We start from the raw sequence: 19,801 nt of genomic DNA, 5'->3' as shown, positions 1-19,801 counted from the left end.
AAGGCTGGATAAACACTCCTCCTTCCCCCAACAGAAATTACAAAAATGCCTTTGAATTTGTTTTGGCAAGAAACAATGTTTTTTATGAAAGAGCTTCATTGAAAAGTCACAATTTGGAATGTACTCATCTATTCTACTTTTTTTTTTCCTCCCTCTTTCTTTTTTTTTTTTTTTAAAGCTTTAATTACCACCCCAAACAGTATTTTGACATAGTTTATGGTTTGTTCAACGATATTACGTGGTACAAATGCCAAATGCACCTTTTTGGAAGGGCCTGATTACCAAGCTTTGTACTAATGGCACGGGGTGGGGGTGGGGGGGGGGTGTTCATGCTGCTGAGTCTTGTTTCAGAAATTTAAAAAAAAATAATAAATTAATTCCATTTGGAGAAAATGCTGCCATTTATAACCCCAGCAATTAAGAACAGATTTCATTTCAGATATTGCTGCGTGCCTCAGCTTACTGAGTCCTTCAGTACTGACACTGGTACTACCAGGACTTGGCTAGTTGTTAATAAAACCCCCAGACTCAGGCCACTTTTTCACTCCTTAAATCAGCAAGGACAGAGATGAAGAGTTAAGGCTGTTTTCCTCTCTCCTGGGAGCTGTGACATGAGGTCTTTGCTCCAGGAAAAGAAAAGGAGGAGAGGAAGCACGGAGCACAGGCTGGGATTTCTGCTGCAATGGGGTAACTTCTATCAGCTGGAGGCACGTCAGGAGGTAACAGAGAAAGAAGAAAACCAAAAAACCCAACCCCAAACCCTCAAGGGAGCCAGGCAGCCCTGGGTGCATGTGCAAACCAGGGTGTGCAGAGATTTTAGAGGGTATAAAAGCAGACAGAGGCATGGCTGGAGAGACTGAGGCACGGCTGGAGAGGTGCCCCATCTCCTTTCTCCGAGGCTGGGTGGTCAGGCTTAGGTAGGCGATGGAGAACAGGAAGTGTTTTTCATTTGGCCATTCTCCACCAGCAGGAAGGTGATGCCCAGAGAGGTCTGGAGGAGCTGGCAGGGCTCCAGCTGGCACCGAGGGGATGGGAGGTTGCTGGCAGCATCCCACGCTGGGAACTCGGAGCAGTCCAGGGACCAGCATCTGCATCCCAGCCACGGTGGGAAGGTTGGTGGCAAGTGGAACGTGGCCTCAGAGTCCTCCCTTGGGCACACAGCAGCAAAAGCTCACTGCAGTCACCAGCAACCTCTACATCATAGTAACAGGCTCTCTGGACAAGGGAGGTGGGAGTGAGGGCACAGGAGCTGCCCTTTTCCCATCTGCGCTCATGGTGGCACCAGGGTCCCGGCCACTGCCAACGGCAGGAGACCACGATGTAGGGAAGAAAGGGACACTCATGGGTCGTGGCAGCAGCCCGGACCTCAAAAGCAAAATTAACACATGCAGTGAGGGGCAGACTGCAAAACAGTCCTGTAAAGATGGCAGTGGGGAGTCCTGAGCATCACCTCCCAACACCAAGGTGCCACACTGACAGCTACTGGCTGTTACCCCCATCCACCAGAGCAGCCCTGCAGCAGGACAGGCTGCAGATCTCCAAAGATGACCTGACTGAAGGAAGATGTGCTTTGGCCACGCACACGCTGCAGGACATGCTGTGAGAAGTGGGATGATGATTTGGGCTCCTTGCTACACAAGTCAGAACGGGGAGCAGAGGTCAGAACGGGGAGCACAGGCACGTGAAAATGGCCAGGGGGTGGGTTTTGACATCAAGATGATGAAGCCAATATTCATCATGACAATCCTGAACGGTGCAACGAGAAGATTTTTGCAAAATAGCAAGGTGATCACCCCCAAAAGCCCAGGTCCTGGCTGGGATGAAACTGCAGAGCTCCCACAGCAGCACCAGACCCCAGGAAAAAAACCCCTCTCAGCATCCCTGGCACCCTGCTATGGGTAAATCCAGACAAACCAAGTAATGAGGACTCAAAAGACAGCACCCTAGAAGGGGTTTGCCAGCCCACAACAAAGGATGCAAGGACACCATTGCCACGTCTTGACCTCCTGCCCGAGTCCTCTTGAGCCAGAGGTGCCCAAGAAAGCACAAGTGAAGTTAAATGAAACCTTGGCTCTTACAAGGTTCCCTTATTAAAAAAAAAAAAAAGAGGAAAAAAATAATTCCCAAGCTTTTTTCTTTAGCAAGATTCCAGTGGTCTCGTTTCCTGCCACATCCCTCTCAAAGGCAGGAGGTTGCCACACTAATTGTGAGTCTGGTGAGAAACGGACAGCTCTCTGCCTTCACACTGGAATTAGTTATGCTCAGCCTGACCTTGCGTAGCTTTGAAGCACTGCAACGCTAAAAGACAATTAGAGCAACTCATTAAATCCTTTAAAGGGTAAAGCAACCCCACTGCTCCAGGTTCACATACCAACAACAACCAACAACAAAAAAAATCAAGCCCCAAATCAAGCCCTTAAATCATGACTGCTGCTTTAATGTGGTAGCATTTACTCTTACATTCCTAATTCGCTCCTTTCTCATTTACTTGAACAATGGGGCTAAATTTAATGAGCTCTCCCTAGGAAAACTGGGAGTACAAAGGCTGGGATTTGCTTAGGCACAGGTGAAAGGAGATCCTAAAACATCACCTGTTTGTTAGCAGGGCTATTACTAGTTTTTAATCCTCTCTGCCAGATGAATTTTTTAATCTCTTTGCATATAATAAAGCAAATTAGTGTAATTGTGTAGGTAAACTGAACCAAAACATTTGCATCAGATTAAACAAACCCCAAACCCTCAGTTATGTTTCGCACAGCCGGGGGCTGGAGTTGGCTCCTTCCGAGGAGGAAGCTGCTCACGGTGAGCAAGGAGCTCTGTCCCCCCTCCTCAGCCACCACTCACGGGCTCCAGTTCTCCTCCAGGCCCCCTACCAGGGACTGCACCAGACCATGGGTGGGTGACGTGTCCTTGCACTCGGAGCAGAGCACGAGCAGGTGCTGTGCAACAGCTGGTGCACAGCGACGTCGTGTTGGCCCCCAGCGCATGGGAACTACTCACCCCTCCAAATTTACACCTGTCCAGCTATCCTGAGCCCCCTCCTAACCCGCTGCACCAGCTCTTTGCTAATCCACCACCAGATTTCACTGCCCTGGACAACCAGCCACCAGCATCCTCACACCCATCCAACCTTCCCTACCCACCAACTCAAAGAGCAGAACTCATCACGAGCCACCGACCACCGCAGGAACCCGCCCCCAGCTAAGGTGGGCACCTTCAAAACACCAGGCTGAGCATGGGGAGGTGGGGAGCAAACCTGAGTGTGCAGCTCACAGCCAGCACTGCAGGACCAGGTATGGCAGCAGCTCCATCCAGAGCTCGACATCTGCCTGGCATCCCCATTTCTATGGAGCTCAGGCTGCCCAAGAGCTGCGTGTCCAGGGGAGGAAGGGGAACGTGCTGAGCTTCTGCAGGCAGGCAGGTTTGCAGGGAGGAGCTCTGTCTCCAGAGCCCCCAGCATCCCTTCCCTCACTCCAGAACACCCTGACGTGGCTGGTGGAAAGGCAAGCAGCATTGCAAAGTGTTTTCTGTGGATCAGGGGGATTGCTGCCAGATTTGGTGGCTCTAGCTGGATTAGGGAGGTTGTTCCCATGTTTTACCAGTGCCAGGGGCCAAAATAAGCAGGATAAATTCAGCATAATTACCCCCTGCGAAGCTATTTTTGACCCACTCACTGGTGAGCAGGGCTCGCCCAGCTGAGAGCATCACAAGGCAGTTCCTCAAGCCACAGATTGCATCCTTCTTCCTTCCCATCCTTGAGGTGGGACTCGCTCACACTGCAGTTCAGCACAGAGGTCCAAACCTGACCACTGCTGGGGACGACCAAAAAGGAACCAACACGAGCATCAGCCGTGTGCAGGGACAGCTTTCCCACCCAGGACAGGGACAACAGCCTGGGAATACCAGAAGTGGCCAGAAGTGCTGCCTGTCTGCTGGGAAAAGCTTTAGAAGCCTTTTTCAAGCAAGCACAAGTCACCCCAGAGAAGGGGCACGTTCTGCTGAGGGAATTTGCCAAAATCAGGGGTGTTACACCACCAAAGCACCAGATCCAGGGTGTCAGGGTCAGGCTGCAGCATCAGCCAGGCTCCACATCCCCTCCTTGGGTATCACACACTGAGATGAGCAACGGGGGTAGAAAACATCAACTATGTCTATTTTAAAACCAGAAAACAACTGAACATGAACGCTGAACATCCAGTTTGGCTTTAGGAGGGATTTAAAGAACTCGGGCTCCTTGGTTCCTTAATCCCACACCACGCTTCCCTGCTACCAGCCCGTATCGACTTCTAACAATGCAAAAGCATCTGCCCACATTTTTGCAATTATTTCAGAGCACCCTCCCCTTTTCTGTAGGGTTAATCTAAAGAACAGTTGCCAAAACGCTGAGAACACGGCTGAACAATAGGTCCTCTGATGAAATTCCTCCACTCCATAGAGAAAGCAGTATCCTCCAGCTGCTGGGGCTTGTCCAGAGAGATCTCCGAGTGCTCACCCCGCGCCCATAAGAAAAAAAAAAGAACAAAAAAAGGGAGAAAAGAGATGACAAACTAAAAGATTCGAGTGCAGCTTGCAAAAAACTCAATGCCAAGCCCCACACTGCAACTACAACATGGAACTTTTATTAATGCAACACTCACTGTGTGTAAAGTACAAACTGGGGACGGTGGTGGAAGGACGGGGACGCCAGGCACCTGTCCTCAGATAGGGACAGGCTATGCTTATCCATACTGAGCCTGCTTTTACCTGCTCCACCCCTCTCAACAGTCCTTCTTGGTGGATTCTCTGGTTGGTGGGTTATAGAAGCTGGGTGGCTGAAATGGACAGCTGAACCACAGCAGCTCTTACCCACACACATCCCAGTACAAGCAGACACCTTTGTTTATAAAGGCTCTCTGGCTGACTGAGATTTGACCATCGGCTACAAAAAGCATCCAGCAGCCAACCAACTGCTTCAGGACCATGTGTGAAAGGTCAGGGAGCAAAGACACCTTTAAGAGCTACTGGTACCAGAATCCATGCACACCTTTGGTGCTGGGATGGATTCAAACAGATTGTTTGGTGGTTGGGGTATTTTTTTTCCCCTTAGACCTAATTCTAAGGCATTTAGAGTCCCTTTTGGGTTTGTTTTATTGGGTCTATCCCACCTCCTTTGAGACCTCCTGGGTCCCTGTGCTTTCTGAGCCTCTCACCAGTTTTTCAGGCCATGAGCGTGCACACACGCTTCCCATGAGACACAGGAGCCTGTGACACATGGGTTACACGTGTGCAAAGAGCAGGTCCTAAGGAGAATCAATCGCTCTCAGTTGGCTCTCTTCAGCTCTACCAGTCTCAGTGGCAGCCGCTGGCAGCAGGAGGTAACCGAGCCCACGGCAGAAGTGATTTCTGCTTTGAATCGACAGCATCCCCAGGAGCAGCACGTGCAAACACACCTAACAGGGCCCAGCCCAGCAAAAGGAAGGCTATAAGTACGTCTTCAGACTCTTAATTCTGCTCTAACAACCCAAACCAGGGGCTGGTACCTCTGCCGGGGTGCAGACATGGGGGTCAGATCCCGACGGGGCTCCACGGGCCGCGGTGTGTCCACCAGCACAGCAATGGGGAAGATGAGACGTTCCTGCCTGGATGCTCAGTTCAAAGGTGAGGACCAAGGCTCGGTTCAAGGCCAGGCTGGATGGGGCCCTGGGCAACCTGGTGTAGCTACAGGCCTGGAGGTTGGTGTCCCTGCCTGTGGCAGGGGGGTGGAGCTCTGTGATCCTTGGGGTCCCTCCCAACCCAGACCAGTCTATGATTCTATGACCGCCAAAAGCATCCTCCCTGCTCCCAGCACCCATCCATCCCACCATAATCGAACCCCCAGCACAACTCTCAGGCTGAAATTCCCTACTGATGATGCAAATTCAGGGGTCAGCAGCAACATGAGCAGCTGAATGACCTCGGGCATCCCTGACACCACCAACCTGAAGCCCTGGAAAAGTTTCCCAAGGCCCCCCCAAAGGGATACTGGATGGGATCCCCACAGGGATGCCCTCGAGACCCCAGCATCAGGGAGGAGCTATGTGCTGCCCGTGTTTTTATGGTCACCAAAGGGTTTGTTGGTTGGGTTTCTTTTTCCCCTCCTCTTTTGAAAAGAATTCTTATCAGTTTAACATAATACTGCAAGCCAACAACAATTCTTATCTTGAAAGGTCACTCAGGTAGTTATAACTCAACTTTTCATCTACATCCACATTATCTGGAGGGAAACAGCCTGAGGACTTTGTTGGGTTTTTTTGTAATAAACCACTTCTCTGGAACCCTGAGATTTAAAAATCCCAGGATTTAAAAACCCCAGCAAACTACCAAGCTGACCCGAGGGCACTTTGAGTACACAGGGGAACAGAGAGAAAAAGAGAGAGAAAAATCACACACTGATGTTTTTGCCACATGAGAAACAAGGGGAATATCCACCAGGAAAACTACAGAACCCAGGAAAGGCAGGACCGTAAAGCACAGCTGCTGCAGAAGCGCCGTGTTCTGCCTGCAAAAAGGCAGAGCAGCCAAGTCTTGCTGCAACAAGAGTCCTGGATTTTTCCCCTCTGCATTTCTCCTACTTCGTTTCCTTCTTCACTTCCCACTGCGGGTGAGACAGAGAGAAGGGGGCAAGGATAAAAACCCGAGGGTTAGAGGAACCCAGCTGGGATGCTCAGGAGTTTTTCATCTTTCAAAACACAAAAACAAGACAGAAAAGAAGAAAAAATACCCCAAAAAACTCCACAGTGGCATGGACAGTGAGCTTTAAAACATTTCAAGCCAAACCCCATTTTATCAATTACTTTGAATCCCAGACTGGTCTGGGTTAGAAGAGTCCCCAAGGATCCCAGAGCTCCAACCCCCTGCCACAGGCAGCGACACCAACCTCCAGCCCTGGAGCTACACAAGGTTGCCCAGGGCCACAGCCAACCTGGCCCTGAACACCCCCAGGGATGGGGCACCCACCCCCTCTCTGGGCAGCCCCTTCCAGCCCCTCACCACTCTCTCTGCAAAGAACTTCCCCCTAACATCTCATCTCCCCCTTCCCTCCTCCAGCTTCACTCCATCCCCCTTGTCCTGCCAGTCTCTGCCCTTTAACAAGCTGATTCCCCTCCTGTTCCTGGGGTCCCTTCAGGGACTGGGAGGCTGCAGTGAGGTCCCCCCACAGCCTTCTCTTCTCCAGGCCAAACAACTTCTAAGAACAATTAAAACTGCAAACACCACACGCACCCATATCCCACCAGGCAACGGCAGAGGCAAGGGGCTGGAGAACTGGTTAAAAGTCAGTCTGAAATAGGTTTCATCCAAAAAAGAAAAAAAACAAACCCAGGAAAAGAAAAACCAAAACCCCCTGAAATCTGGAGTGAATTACTCGCGGGGATCAGTAACAGGAAAAAAGGGAAGCAGCTTTTTAAAGTGCCCAGTGCTTCCAGCCCAGGGCTGCCTCGCTCGTGAGCAAAGAGCAGTGCAAAGCCACAGATGACACTCAGGGTATTAATGTTACCTGAAGTTCAGTAACATCTTTGGGCACGATAGTTCAACAGGTTGGGCCTCATCCAGCCCCTGTGAACATCAGGGAGCTTGTATCTCAGCCCCTGGCACAGCACAGAGCCACCAGCACCAGCCACCCCTGTCTTCAGCAAGGGAAAGTCCCGTGCTCCTGACACCCAAGGGCGGTGAGTTTGTTCCAGCACGGGTGTGCACGTGGGAGAAAAGGCTTGTTCTGCCCCAGGGATTAGTTTTTTACAGGATACAAGGAAGTTTTTTGAGCTACAGCTCAAGTGCTACAAATGCCTTTGAGAAGTGAGCACAGGGCAGGAGCCAGAATTAACAGCAGCAAAGTACATGGTTGCCACCCCGGTTTCACAGAGTCACCAGGTTGGAAAAGCCCTTTAAGCTCATCGAGTCCAACCATTCCTGTCCTGTGCTAAACCAGATCCCTGAGCACCTCATCTCCCCTCTGTTAAACACACCCAGGGCTGGGGACTCAGCCCCCTCCCTGGGCAGCCTGTGCCAGGCCCTGACAACTCTGCCAGGGAAGAACTTTTCCCTCCCAGCTGAGCTGACCCTGCCCTGGGGCAGTTGAGCCCATTGCCCCTTGTCCCATCTCCTGTCCCCTGGCTGCAGAGACCATCGCCCACCTCCCTGCACCCTCCTGGCAGGGCAGGGGAGGTGGGGAGAAGGTCTCCCCTCAGCCTCCTCTTCTCCAGGCTGAACACCCCCAGCTCCCTCAGCTGCTCCTCAGAGGATTTGCCCTCCAGCCCCTTCCCCAGCCTGGTTGCCCTTCTCTGGACACACTCCAGGACCTCAATGTCCTTCTTGTAGTGAGGGGCCCAGAACTGGACCCAGCACTCGAGGTGCAGCCTCACCAACGCTGAGTGCAGGGGCACAATCCCTTCCTTGCACACACTGGCCACAACAGAGATCAGAAGCCTCCAGCCTGCATCAGGAAGCAGAGCTGTGTCTTACACCAGCCTGGGAAGCCTCAGACGAGGTGCTGCACCAGAGCCTGGCACAGCTCGCCAGGACGGGGCTGAACACACAACAACGCTGACGCCTTCACCAAAAATCCAGGAGTCACCATGTTCAAATATGCAAACTGCAGGCACCTTCACTGCACACAGACCAGCCACACAGCGAACCAGTTATCAGCTGGGTGAACCTGCACTGAAAAAGCCTTCGCTTGTGTCTCCTCATGCCTTCCACACGTTTGCCTCCTGGGTGGGAAGCCCATGCACCAGCCTCACCCAGCACAAAGCAAACCATGTCCCCATCACCCCTCCATCCCAACAGGGCTCGTTTTCTGCTCAGTACCCATGAAGACAGAAATCAGACCAGATCGAATCGCACAGTCACCATATGATGGGCGACTGTCCCAAGCCCTCTGCTCAGGGAGAGGGCACCCCCCTTGCAATACCCCCCCAACCCACAGAAACACAACTCCCTGCCCACAGAACCCCTTCTGCAGAGATGCAGAGATGCCAGCGCCACGTTCCCTGACCAAGAAACAATCCCCACCTTGTTTTGACCAGATCCTGCCCCTCCACTTAACGCATCTGCTGCGGAAGAGGAAGCGGCGCAGGCGGAAAGTCGGGAACGGATCCGCTCGCTCCGACCTCAACTTTATTTGTAATGACTGGGGCCACATGGAAAGCCAGGGCTTGGCTGCCTGCCACCCCACAGGCAGGCCCAGAGGTGACCTCCGCACATCTCTGGGACTCTCTTCCTTAGGACCCAACGTGGCGTGAGCGGGACCGGCTGCGCATCCCCTGCATCAGGGCCTGCAGCCTCCCAGCATCAGGGCCTGCAGCCTCCCAGCATCTCTTAGGTTCCTTGGCCACTCTTGTGTAGCCAAGAGTTACCAAAAAACCTGAGAGTAACGCTCTTGCTTTCTCTACTTTTCACTGAATAAACCCAAGGGGCAAAGGGCACCCTCTGATGTCTCCACGCCCTGAGGAGCCATCGGCTCTGACGCTGGGGTTGGGATGCAGCGGGGCTGCCCTTTCTCCATACAGTTATCTGTGGTAACATTAGACATGAGCACGAAGCCAGAGAGCTGAAGCACTGACGGACGCATCTTAAAATAAAGCGGCGTCCACACTAATTGCTATTTTAGTTACTCACGCCGATCGCAAGCAAAACTCCAAGCAAGCAAAATAAAATTGCTTTTATAAGCCACAAATTAAATAAATAGTAATAACTTGTTTTGGTGGAAGACAAGAAGACGACAGACCAGGGCTTGCAAGACTGCAGGAAGGTGGGAATTCACACCGTGACCCACCTGGTGCGAAGAAACCTCCACCAACAGCCCCAGGGAAAGTTTGCAGAAGACTCTGGCCAACCTGAGAACCCACTGTTTTAAAAGCAGCCAGCCCAACCTCCAGTGTGTAGGACAAGCAGCAGGACAGGCACGTGGCGTCTTTGCTCAGAGGCTGCGGTCTCGCACGCCAAAGGACGCAGCAACCGCACTGAGGATCATCCACTGGCGACGGCGCAGGCTACGAGCAGAGCGCTGTCCCCATTCACCCATGCAATCCCATTCAGGGCTAAGTGTATTCCCAAACTAGATTATTTTAATTGATGGCTCTGCCCTTGGTTCTTACTCAGCTCCCTGTCCACAGCTATCCCCAGCCTCTCCCATCAATCCACATCATGATGGGCTGAAGACGCCGTACGCCATCAGCGATGCCCCGCATGGTGCAGTCCCTTCACGTGCAGCATCCCAGCAGAACATACTCTCAGGGACTTTTCCAAGCAAGGTACCTGGCCCAGAAGGGCAGCCTTTGGATAGAAACCAAGGACAAGAGTCTGGTCCAGGCAGAAAACTCCCACTCAAGCCTGTGGTAACGCATGACATGCTGCTTTGCATCGCTCATGTGTGCTTCAATGGTGAGATTTTTCCCCCAACAGCAGTCACTGGGGGAATTCACCCTGGTATCAGCATTGCATGACAGACAACAGGACCTTGCAAAATATGGAAGAGTCTCTTTGGGGGCAGACCCCTTGCACTAGCATGATGCTTGGGAAAATGACAAGAAAAATGACAACCAAACCAAAATAAAATAGAGAATCAGCTTCACATGGGGTGCTGAGGTGGTTTCCCCATCAGCAAGGGTTACTGGGGGGTGGGAGGCAAACTGGAAAATTCACATAGCAGAGGGGTAGCAGCTTCCCAGTGAGGCAGCAGCCTGGAGTCCCAGGGCTGGAGCCACAGCAGCAAGCTCTGCAGGAACACGTAATACCTTTTAATAGACCAGCTGGTACAGTTGAGGAGGGGAAAAAAACCCCACCCTGACCCACACAAGCCCTCCTTTGAGCTGCTGCACCTTCGTGCTTGGCCCATTTTTTCCAGCCGCATCACTTGGTCTAATTAAAGACACTACTGGTGGCTGCAACCCCTGTCTCCCCTCCAGCCAGTCCTTCCCAGGAGGAGAAACAGAGGTCGCTTTGATGCTCCCGTGGTGATGCCTGGCAGCCTGGCAAAACAGAACGGAAGATTTTGGCCTTAACAGGGGAAACAGGTAATGTCCTGCACACAGGGCAAAGAAAACTTGCTGCCCTTCAAAACCAAGAGCTTAAAGGTGTCACCCTGCCACCATCAGGGTGGTGCGGATGCCTGGAGGACCCACGGGAGACTTTCGGCCACCTACATCGGCCAACAGAGACAGCAGGAGGGGGGGACCTTGGCACCTCTGAAGACAGTGGGATGGGATGCAGGAAGTCCTAAGAAAAGCCCTGCCACACCCCCTGGCCATCAGAGAGGGCATGCCCCAGCAGATGGGACCAGGAGCACTCCCTGTGCTCCACGCCAAAAGCCTACGGATCAGGTTTTCGGATACAGCAGCCTGCATCGCATCGCCTCGCCGGGTCTATACCCCATAGAGCAGCTACCCCCAGCACCCCCGGGTGCCTCAGCCCCACCAGCAGGCACAGGGGGAGCACAGGTCTCATTCCCTCCACGGGCACGTTACACTCCTGCCTGACCTTTACTGGCGGCTCGGAGGAGGTCACCGCGTCCTGACGGCTCCGAGCAGCTGGGACCAGAGCCGCCCAGCGAGGCCAGGCTGGAAGGAAGGAAGGAAGTTATAGCAGGCTTTTAAATAGCCCCACGGAATACCTGAACCTTCTATTCCTGCACACGGGTAGCATGGTTTCTATATTCTCCGCCGTGCACAGCAGCCCAAGCCACCTGCACTCAAAGCCACCTTCTTCACCAGTTAAACCACTTAAGCTCAGCAAGGCTCCTCGTAGCCTCCACGCAGGATAGCCACAAGCTCTATCCACAAGCTCTATGCTTCACCTAATGAAGAAGCCTACAGGTAAAATTGCTTCCCACCTCCATTTTACCTGCATCATCTGCATAATTAAGCCATACCTTTAAGTGCACTATGGATCACAGCCCCTGTGCCACACGGAGTCACAGCCCCAGTGACAGCATCCCGCAAGACACCTCCTGATGTGGCTACAGCCGCCCCTCCACCGTTCCACCTGTGTACCCCAAAGAGCCACAGAAGCAGAATGCTCCTCCAGCCGCTCTGAGGGTTGTCCGTGGCTCTACACGGCAAAGGCACATCGGGCTCGCAGTCCTAACGAGGAGGGCTTGGCTGTCACTACCAAAAATACCCTTACACTTGGAAAAAAAAATCAGCTAGAACTCCTTCAAAATCAATAGACTTGCTTCTCCATGTCAATTAACTAGATAAAGGAGGTGTTTTTCTTCCTTGAGGTTTCCCTGGCAGACATCTCTTTTGGAGCCTACCAGGCAAGGAACAACCTGGACACCTCTGTAGAAAGAGGTTTTCCTCCGTTCCTGATCCACATGCCCAAGGGCTCATGAGCCAGCTGCACCAGCCAAGGAGGATTTAGTGCTCTGGTCTCCCTTTGAGCCCCCCTCTTGATCTCAGTTGTTGGTGCTTATATTCTCTAAAACGGTGCCCATCCACCAGGTAATGCAGCAGGGCTGCCACGACCTTCTAACCATCCTGAGCTAGAGGCACGATCAAGCCTTCCCATCTCCCCAACGAGTCTGGGGCAAGCAACAGGTCCCACATGTACAGAACAACTTGCTTCCCAAGAGGAGCCACCGTTTAAGTCAATTCGGACACTTGCTGGTCCCTCAGGTTAGATCAGCCTGTTGCATTCAGACTGACGTCGCTGACGCCACAGCAACGCCCCTTTACCCCACAGAGAGGATTTCTCCTGTGCTTCACTGAAGGTGACCACACCACATCTTACAACCAGTCCCTACACCCCGTTCAACCACGCACATCACCATCGCTACATCCCCAACATCCATGAGAATACCAGTGGGGCACCTACAAACAAGGAGCCACCACCTCCAAGTCACAGAACACCAAGAAAACATACAAGGAGTCACCTCATCCTCCCAGCCTGGGAGGGAACCAAGCCCAAATTAACTGTACAAACAACGGGAAACGAACAACAAGAGAGTAATGCAAGGTTAGCTGATGCTGCTGCTCTTCAGAAGAACGTGGTGCAATTCCATAGTCAGCCAAGTGACAAACTGGGTGAACCAGGCAACGAGGAAGAGCTACCAAAGACACAGAGATGGTTTACAAAGGAGGCAGCGTCAACACCAGAGTCTAAACCTGGGTCTCAACAGCCCTTGGTCGCAAACCTCAGGTGCCCTTCCCTCCACCACAACACCTTGGAAAATACACTTGTCATGCCCCACGGGGCGCACGGAGACGTCCATCCCATGGGAAAGGCTCTACAAAGGGTAAGGAAGAGGAACTCAATGGGTCCTGGGCTCGCTGTGGGCACTGCACAGGTCCTGGAGGAACAGCTGGTTTGGGGAAGGAATGGCAGGGAAAGCACCTAAGGCGGGACAGCCTGAGGGATGGGCAGGAGGACGGATGCCGAGCTTCGCTCGCGGGACAAATCCTTGCGCCAAGCAAGGTCAGCGGGATAACGGGGACGGAGCAGGGATTGCTCACAGGAGCGGAGATGGGAAGGATCCAACCCCCAGCTTCCACCGAGCGAATGCCACCACACAGCCAGCCAGACGTGACTTGGTGTCTGGGAAGACGTCCGAGCGCCGTTTCCCTTCAGAATTCGCCTTTTCTGCTGCCTGGAGGTAAATCACCCCCTCTAATTACCTCACCGAGCGGGGGGACGTGACGATTGCCAATCCCACAATTCAAATGGGGGCAGAAAGAAAAAGAAATAAAATAAAAAATGATAATAAAAGTATACATATATATATATTGCTCACTCACAGCCAGGGCCGCAGCACATCAGAGGTAAAGCTGGCAGGGAAGAGGCTGCGCATTTATCCCGGGGCAGGCGAGTTTAGAGAGCACGTCCCCCCCTCCGTGTCTCCACCCTGGGGCCTCCCCACCCAAATGGATGAGGTTCAGCCCTTGAGCTGTTTATAAAACCAGCAGCGTTGCACCCGGGCGCACTCGGCAGCATTCCTCCCTCTCGTCCCCGCGAGCTATATAAGGGAACGGGCCAAGTCCGGCCTGGCTCCCCCATAGCCAGCCCCGATCCCTTCGCGGCGGAACAAGCTCCAGTTTCCTGCAGGAGGATTTAAATCCATCCCGGGGTCGTAGACGACGTTGAGCTGGACCTTGTCATCAAATGGCAGCTGCCAAAGCCTGCCGGCTCGGTGCTCTAACAGGGAGCAGCTGGAAAAGGAGCCCCGCATTCCTCCCACCCCGGCCACACTGGGGGCTCTGTTCGGGATCCGGCCGCCAAGCCCCTGAGGTTTCCCTTCCACCCATCGCAAAACACGGATGGTTGCTCGCCAGCACCGCTCCAACAGGCACAGCCCAAAAAGCAAGCACTCCCAGGACCCCCCTCCAGCATTTAAAACAAAAGGGATGCTCTGCAACGGCTGGGGGGGAGGTTATTTGCTGTTTTGGGGTTGATTTAGGGGTTTTTTTTAGAGCGGTTGGGGATACAGAACCACATTAAAGCCAGATTTTGCCTTCCCCCTACTCATACTCCACGTTTCAAAGCAAAAACACAAACTCTGCTTCAAAGCACCCCGCATCCCTGCACGCATCTGCCTCATCCACGCTCAGGAACATCCCGTTCGCAAATAAACACGTTACGCCCGCAGCGCAATCTGCGCCCTGCCACTCTAGAACTCCCTTCACTTCAGGGGAGTCGGGGAACTCGCACCCCGGGTATAAAACCAGGACCCAAAACATCCTTTCCCTGCAGCCCCAGGCATTTTTTCTTTCCCCCTGGTAACATAAAGCAGCCCACTCGGATTTTCTCCGAGCTCCCACCGAAACACAAGGGGGTAATTCAGAGCCACAGGGCTGGGGGAAAATAAATAATAAAATAAACACACACGCATCCAACCAGGATCCAAATGATGAAATAGGAATTGCCACATTAAAATATATATATATATATATAATAAAGAAAATAATAAAGGAAATAATTAGGCTAATGCAGCCAGCCGGACCTTTGGAAAATTAACAGTTCGTCTAAGGTAGCGATGGGCTTCTCCTGTGTGTTGCAGAAAGCAAAGGGAGCCACGTTGGCCAAAAGAAGCCTAGAAAATCCAGACTCTACGTGACCTGACTTACTTATTTCACAGGAAACTGCATGGAAGGAGGAAGGGGAGGGAGGGGGGGAGAAGGGGAGGGGGGGAGAGGAAAAAACCCACCAATCATCCCTGCTACCGTAGTTACACCACGCCACAGACCCGAGTAGTTTGCTGTGAAAAAAATAATAATAAATCCAACTGCAAGAAGCCATCACCCCTTGGAAAAACGTAACACATGAGAGCAGAAGCTGTTAACGCGACCAGGCTGGGGAGCCCCTCGGCTCCCTCTTGTTTTGGGGGTTTTCTGATGTTTTTTTTAAGGATTATTGTATTTTTTTAAATTTTTCCTGCGTTAGAGCATCGTCCCAGGAGGGTTGCAGCAAAAAAACCCCCACCAAAACGCCAACCAAGCAAGCAAAGCAGCCCAAAAAAACCCCTCCACTCACCGGGGTTGTTGGCCTCCCCTTCGAGGATGTGGAGCTCGGTGCAGTCTGCCAGGGAGTGCTCCAGGCAGAGCTGGAGGAATCGAGCTTGGGTCCGGCTGACGCGCTTCAGCAGCGAGAGCAGCGCAACAGTCTGCTCACACTCGTTCCAGCCCTTGAACCAACCGGCCAACACGCCGACCTGGTCTCGAAACATCATGGTGAGCTGGGGGCCGGAGGAGACACCTCTGCGGAGGGAGAGAATAAATAACAGGGACGGCCTCCCTGCCCCGACGCTGCCTCCTCACCTACGGCTCGGGTCGGGGTTAAAAAATAATAATAATAACGATAAAAAACGTTAAAAAGGGGCCGGGGGGTGTGGGGGGGAAAGCAACAAAAAAACCCACCCCAGAACAAACCCAAACAAGAACTCCTTTCGCGAGGAAAAAAAAACAAAAAAGGGTGGGTTTTGGTTCTGGACGCAGCTTTCGGCCGGGGTTGGGCGTTTTTTGCTCCCTCTCTTCTGGCTTTCGGTGCGGTGATGGATTCCCTGACGGCGACGCGGGAGGGAGGGAGGGAAGGAAGGAGAGGGGGGAGGTAGAAGGGGATGTGGGGCGGCCAAAAAAAAGGGGAAAAAAGCCCCCAAGAAAGGGAAAAAAGAAAAAAAAAAAAAAGAAACAGGAAAAAAAAAGGAACCCCCCAGCGTCAGGGCTGCCCCCGGCGAGGCTGCGGCGGCGGCGGGCGGGAGCGGCGGGGGCTGCCTCCTCCCGGCGGGGCGCGGCGGGGCGCCGGGGCCTCACACCTGGAAGAGAGAGGGGGGGGCGTCAGGGGGGCGAGGAGGGCGGGAGGAGGAGGTGGAGGGGATGGGGGAAGGCTCGCCCTCGGCCTTGGCAAACGGCGGCCCGGGCACCGCAGCCCCGCTGCCTTCCTCCCCCTCCTCCTCCTCCTCCTCTTGGAGCCAGCAGCCTCCACGCTGGGAGCAGTCTTCCCCCCACCCCCCCCCCCATTCCAAGCGCGGTTTGGGGAGGTGGGAGAAGCGCCCCTTCCCACTGCACCCAGCGCGGGAGGGGGGGGGGAGCACCCCTCCCAGCACCCCCCGGCAGCGCGGGGGATGGAAGCAGCCCCCATGCAACGCAGCACACACCGGAGGGGACACAAGCAACACCACCCCCCCCAATGCATCGAGCACCCCAATAGCGGGGGAATAAGCAACCTGCCCCCCCGCACCCCGATGAATCCCGCACTCCGGGGGAGGGAGGGAACTCCCCCCCACCCCCGGCACGCAGGCAGGGGGGTAAAGTCCCCCCTCTGTACATGCAGCACCCCCCGCAATGCATCCAGCACCTCGGGATAAGCACCCCCCATGCATCCAGCGCCGCCGGGGGGGGGTGGGGGGGGATAAGGAACTCCCCGCAATGCGCCCAGCACCCGAAATAAGCGACTCCCCCCCATGCATCCACAACCGCATGGGGGGGAGGGGGGGGGGGCGTTAATCAACAACCCCCATGGCCCCAACACCCCCATTTAGGGGGGTGATAAGCAACCCCCTCCCCAGTGCATCCAGCAGCCGGTGGGTGCCCCCACTGCAGCAAAGCTAAAGGGGGATGGGGGGGGGGGGGGTGAGAAGGGGAGTGAAGTATTTCCCCCCACATTCCTCCCCCTCCCCCCGAAAAAAGTTACCCCCCCCCCCCCCTCCGCACTGAAACACTCACCTGACTCATACCGGCCCCGGGGAGCGGGGGGGGGCGGCGCGGCGCCGGGGGGGGCCGTGCCATGGCGGGGACAAGGGGAGGGGGGGGGAAAGGGGGACGCGAGCAGCGGCGGCGGCTCCGCGGCGCGAGACTGAGCCCAGCGGCGCGCCGAGCCCCCGCTCCCCACATGCCGCTCATTTGCATAGCGGTGACGTCATGGGGGCGGGGGCGGGGCGGGGCGCGCGGGGAAGCGAGGCGGGCGGGAGGGGGGGGGAAGCGCCTCCGGGGGAGCCGCCTCCGCCGCCTCCTCCTCCTCCTCCTCCCTCTCTCCCCCCGCCGATCCCGGAGCCACGCAAACCCCCTGTACCTCCCCGCGGTGCCCAGCGCCCCCCGGGGAAAGGCGGGGTGCGGCTGCGGTGCGGGGAGCGGCGCGGCAGCTGGAGCAGAGCCCGTTCCCCGCAGTCACTCCCCCGGCCCCCAGCTGCGGGTTTCCCGCTGGAGGAAACCTCCATCTAGTGGTCTGCGGGGTAATGGCAGGGGCTGGGGGCGGGGTGCGCTGGAGTGGGGTGCGGTGGGGAGCGCTGCGGTTGGGGTTGGGTTGGATTGGGGTTGGGGTTGGATTGGGGTTGGGGTTGGGGTTGGATTGGGGTTGGGCTGGGGTTGGGGTTGGATTGGGTTGGATTGGGGTTGGGTTGGGTTAGATTGGGTTGGGTTGGGGTTGGAGTGGGTTGGGGTTGGATTGGGGTTGGATTGGGTTGTGTTGGGGTTGGATTGGGTTGGGGTTGGATTGAGTTGGATTGGGTTGTGTTGGGGTTGGAGTGGGTTGGGGTTGGATTGGGTTGGATTTGGGTTGGGGTTGTGTTGGGGTTGGAGTGGGTTGGGGTTGGATTGGGTTGGATTTGGGTTGGGGTTGGGTTGGGGTTGTGTTGGGGTTGGGGTTGGGTTAGGGTTGGATTGGGGTTGGGTTGGGGTTGTGTCGGGGTTGGGTTGGGTCGGGGGGCTGCTACTTTCTGCTCGGATAAAGCCACGTCGGTGAGAAGGGGCATTTTGCACACTCAGGGGCTGATGCTGCCCTGCAGTCGGTAGGGCTGGGGGGATTGAACCCTGTGAGCACTGGCAGGGTGTGAAGCTGGGCAAGGTTTGTTTCAGCCTATCGCTTTCCTCTGCAGGAGTTTGTTTCCCTGGTACTCCTGGAAAGAGCAATACAGGGATACAGGTACATCCAGGGAGGGAAATGGGGGGAAGGGAGGGGGGAGAACCCCATAAGCACGAGTGTTTGCCAGAAGACAGCGAATACCAGCGGAATGTAACGCTCTGTAAAGCACAGAGAAAGGTGTGGTGTGTGTGTGTCTCGCTGTGGCACAGCAAGAAGGTGTCAGATGTGTGATCTCTGCCTGGGGAGAAGGATGTCCGGAGCCTGATCCGGGCGCAGTTCGTGCTCCGGGGGTGAGTGACGCCGGCGCCTCTGCAGCGCTTCCCCGGCCCCACCGCGCTGAGGAGTGGAGAGCTGTGCTGAGGGGTCAGGAGATGCCATGGGATCCTGGCAAACAAGGGGCTGAACCCCTCCCAAAGCCACTGTGTGCTCTGGTAGGTGCTGGAGAAAGGAAAGCTCTGGGTTTGTGAGCCCTTCTGCTTCAAAACCATCACACGTGGCTGAACCCGGCCCTTTGGGGGGATCAAAATGTAGTGGGGAGGTAAAGGCTGCCTGAAGGCATTGGGAATGCCCAGTCCCATGTGCAGGAGCATTGATCCCACAGCAGGACACGCTGAGAGAGTTGGACTGCTTCAGTCTGGAGAAGAGAAGGCTCCAAGGAGACCTTATAATGGCCTTCCAGTCCCTGAAGGGGATCTACAGAAAAGCTGGGGAGGGACTTTTAGAAGGGCCTGGAGTGATAGGATGGGCAGTGGCTGCCCCCTCCCTGGAGGTGTTCAAGGTCAGTTTGGATGGAGCCTTGAGCAGCTTGGGCTGGTGAGAGGTGTCCCTGCCCATGGCAGGGGGTTGGAACTAGGTGATCCTTAAGGTCCCTTCCAGCCCTGACCATTCTGTGATTCTATGATAGGACCACGAGATGAGCATCACTAAGTGGCTTCCAGCAGCTCCTACACATCTAGACTTTCAGTCCTGCCAGGTCACTCTGCAAGTCTTGCTACAAGGGATTATGTTCCTCCAAAGAAGAGACATACAGAAGACCACAAATTATTCCTACCCTGGTGCTGCCAGAGGCTCATTTGGAGAAACAAGGCTCTTGATGAAGAATCAGTGGATACATCTTTGGGTTTGCCTTGCCCTTGTATGGATTGGTCCTGCTCTCTGCAGCAGAGACAACCACATAGTTAAAATACGAGATCATACATTATGTTCCAGTGCAGATCACAGAATCACAGAATCACAGACTGGTTTGGGTGGGAAGGGACCTCAGACCTCACCATTGTCACCACTGCTGTGGGCAGGGACACCCTACACCACCCCACCAGCCCCAAGCCCCATCCAACCCGGCCTTGAGCCCTGCCAGGGATCCAGGGGCAGCCCCAGGTTCTCTGGGCACCCTGTGCCAGGGTCTCCCCCCTCCCTGGGAAGGATTTCTGCCTCCCAGCCCCTCTCCAGCTGCCCTCCTGCAGCTGGAGGCCGTTCCCCTGGGCCTGGCCCTCCCTGC

At 54.7% G+C, this 19,801-nt stretch overlaps 1 protein-coding gene across 5 annotated transcripts in view; it reads right to left on the bottom strand.

Moving 5' to 3' along the window:
* The window catches only part of SAMD4A (sterile alpha motif domain containing 4A), a 95,414-nt gene extending 78,128 nt beyond the window's left edge, over window positions 1-17,286 (bottom strand). For all 5 annotated transcript variants that reach the window (XR_014617602.1, XM_084270406.1, XM_084270408.1 and 2 more), the window contains exons 1-2: window positions 17,169-17,286; window positions 15,481-16,258 (exon numbers count right to left, since the gene is read on the bottom strand). Coding sequence is in view for 4 of the 5 variants with exons in the window: in XM_084270406.1 (XP_084126532.1) it covers window positions 15,481-15,676 (196 nt within the window). In the remaining variant the exon portion in view is untranslated. The remainder of the gene's footprint in view (window positions 1-15,480; window positions 16,259-17,168) is intronic.
* Window positions 17,287-19,801: the final 2,515 nt, after the last annotated feature.

Source organism: Gallinula chloropus, assembly GCF_964237585.1.
Source record: "Gallinula chloropus genome assembly, chromosome: 14".
In the NCBI taxonomy this organism is placed as follows: domain Eukaryota; kingdom Metazoa; phylum Chordata; class Aves; order Gruiformes; family Rallidae; genus Gallinula; species Gallinula chloropus.
Note: the sequence above shows the minus strand (reverse complement) of the source record. Positions and strands in the feature narration are given on the sequence as shown.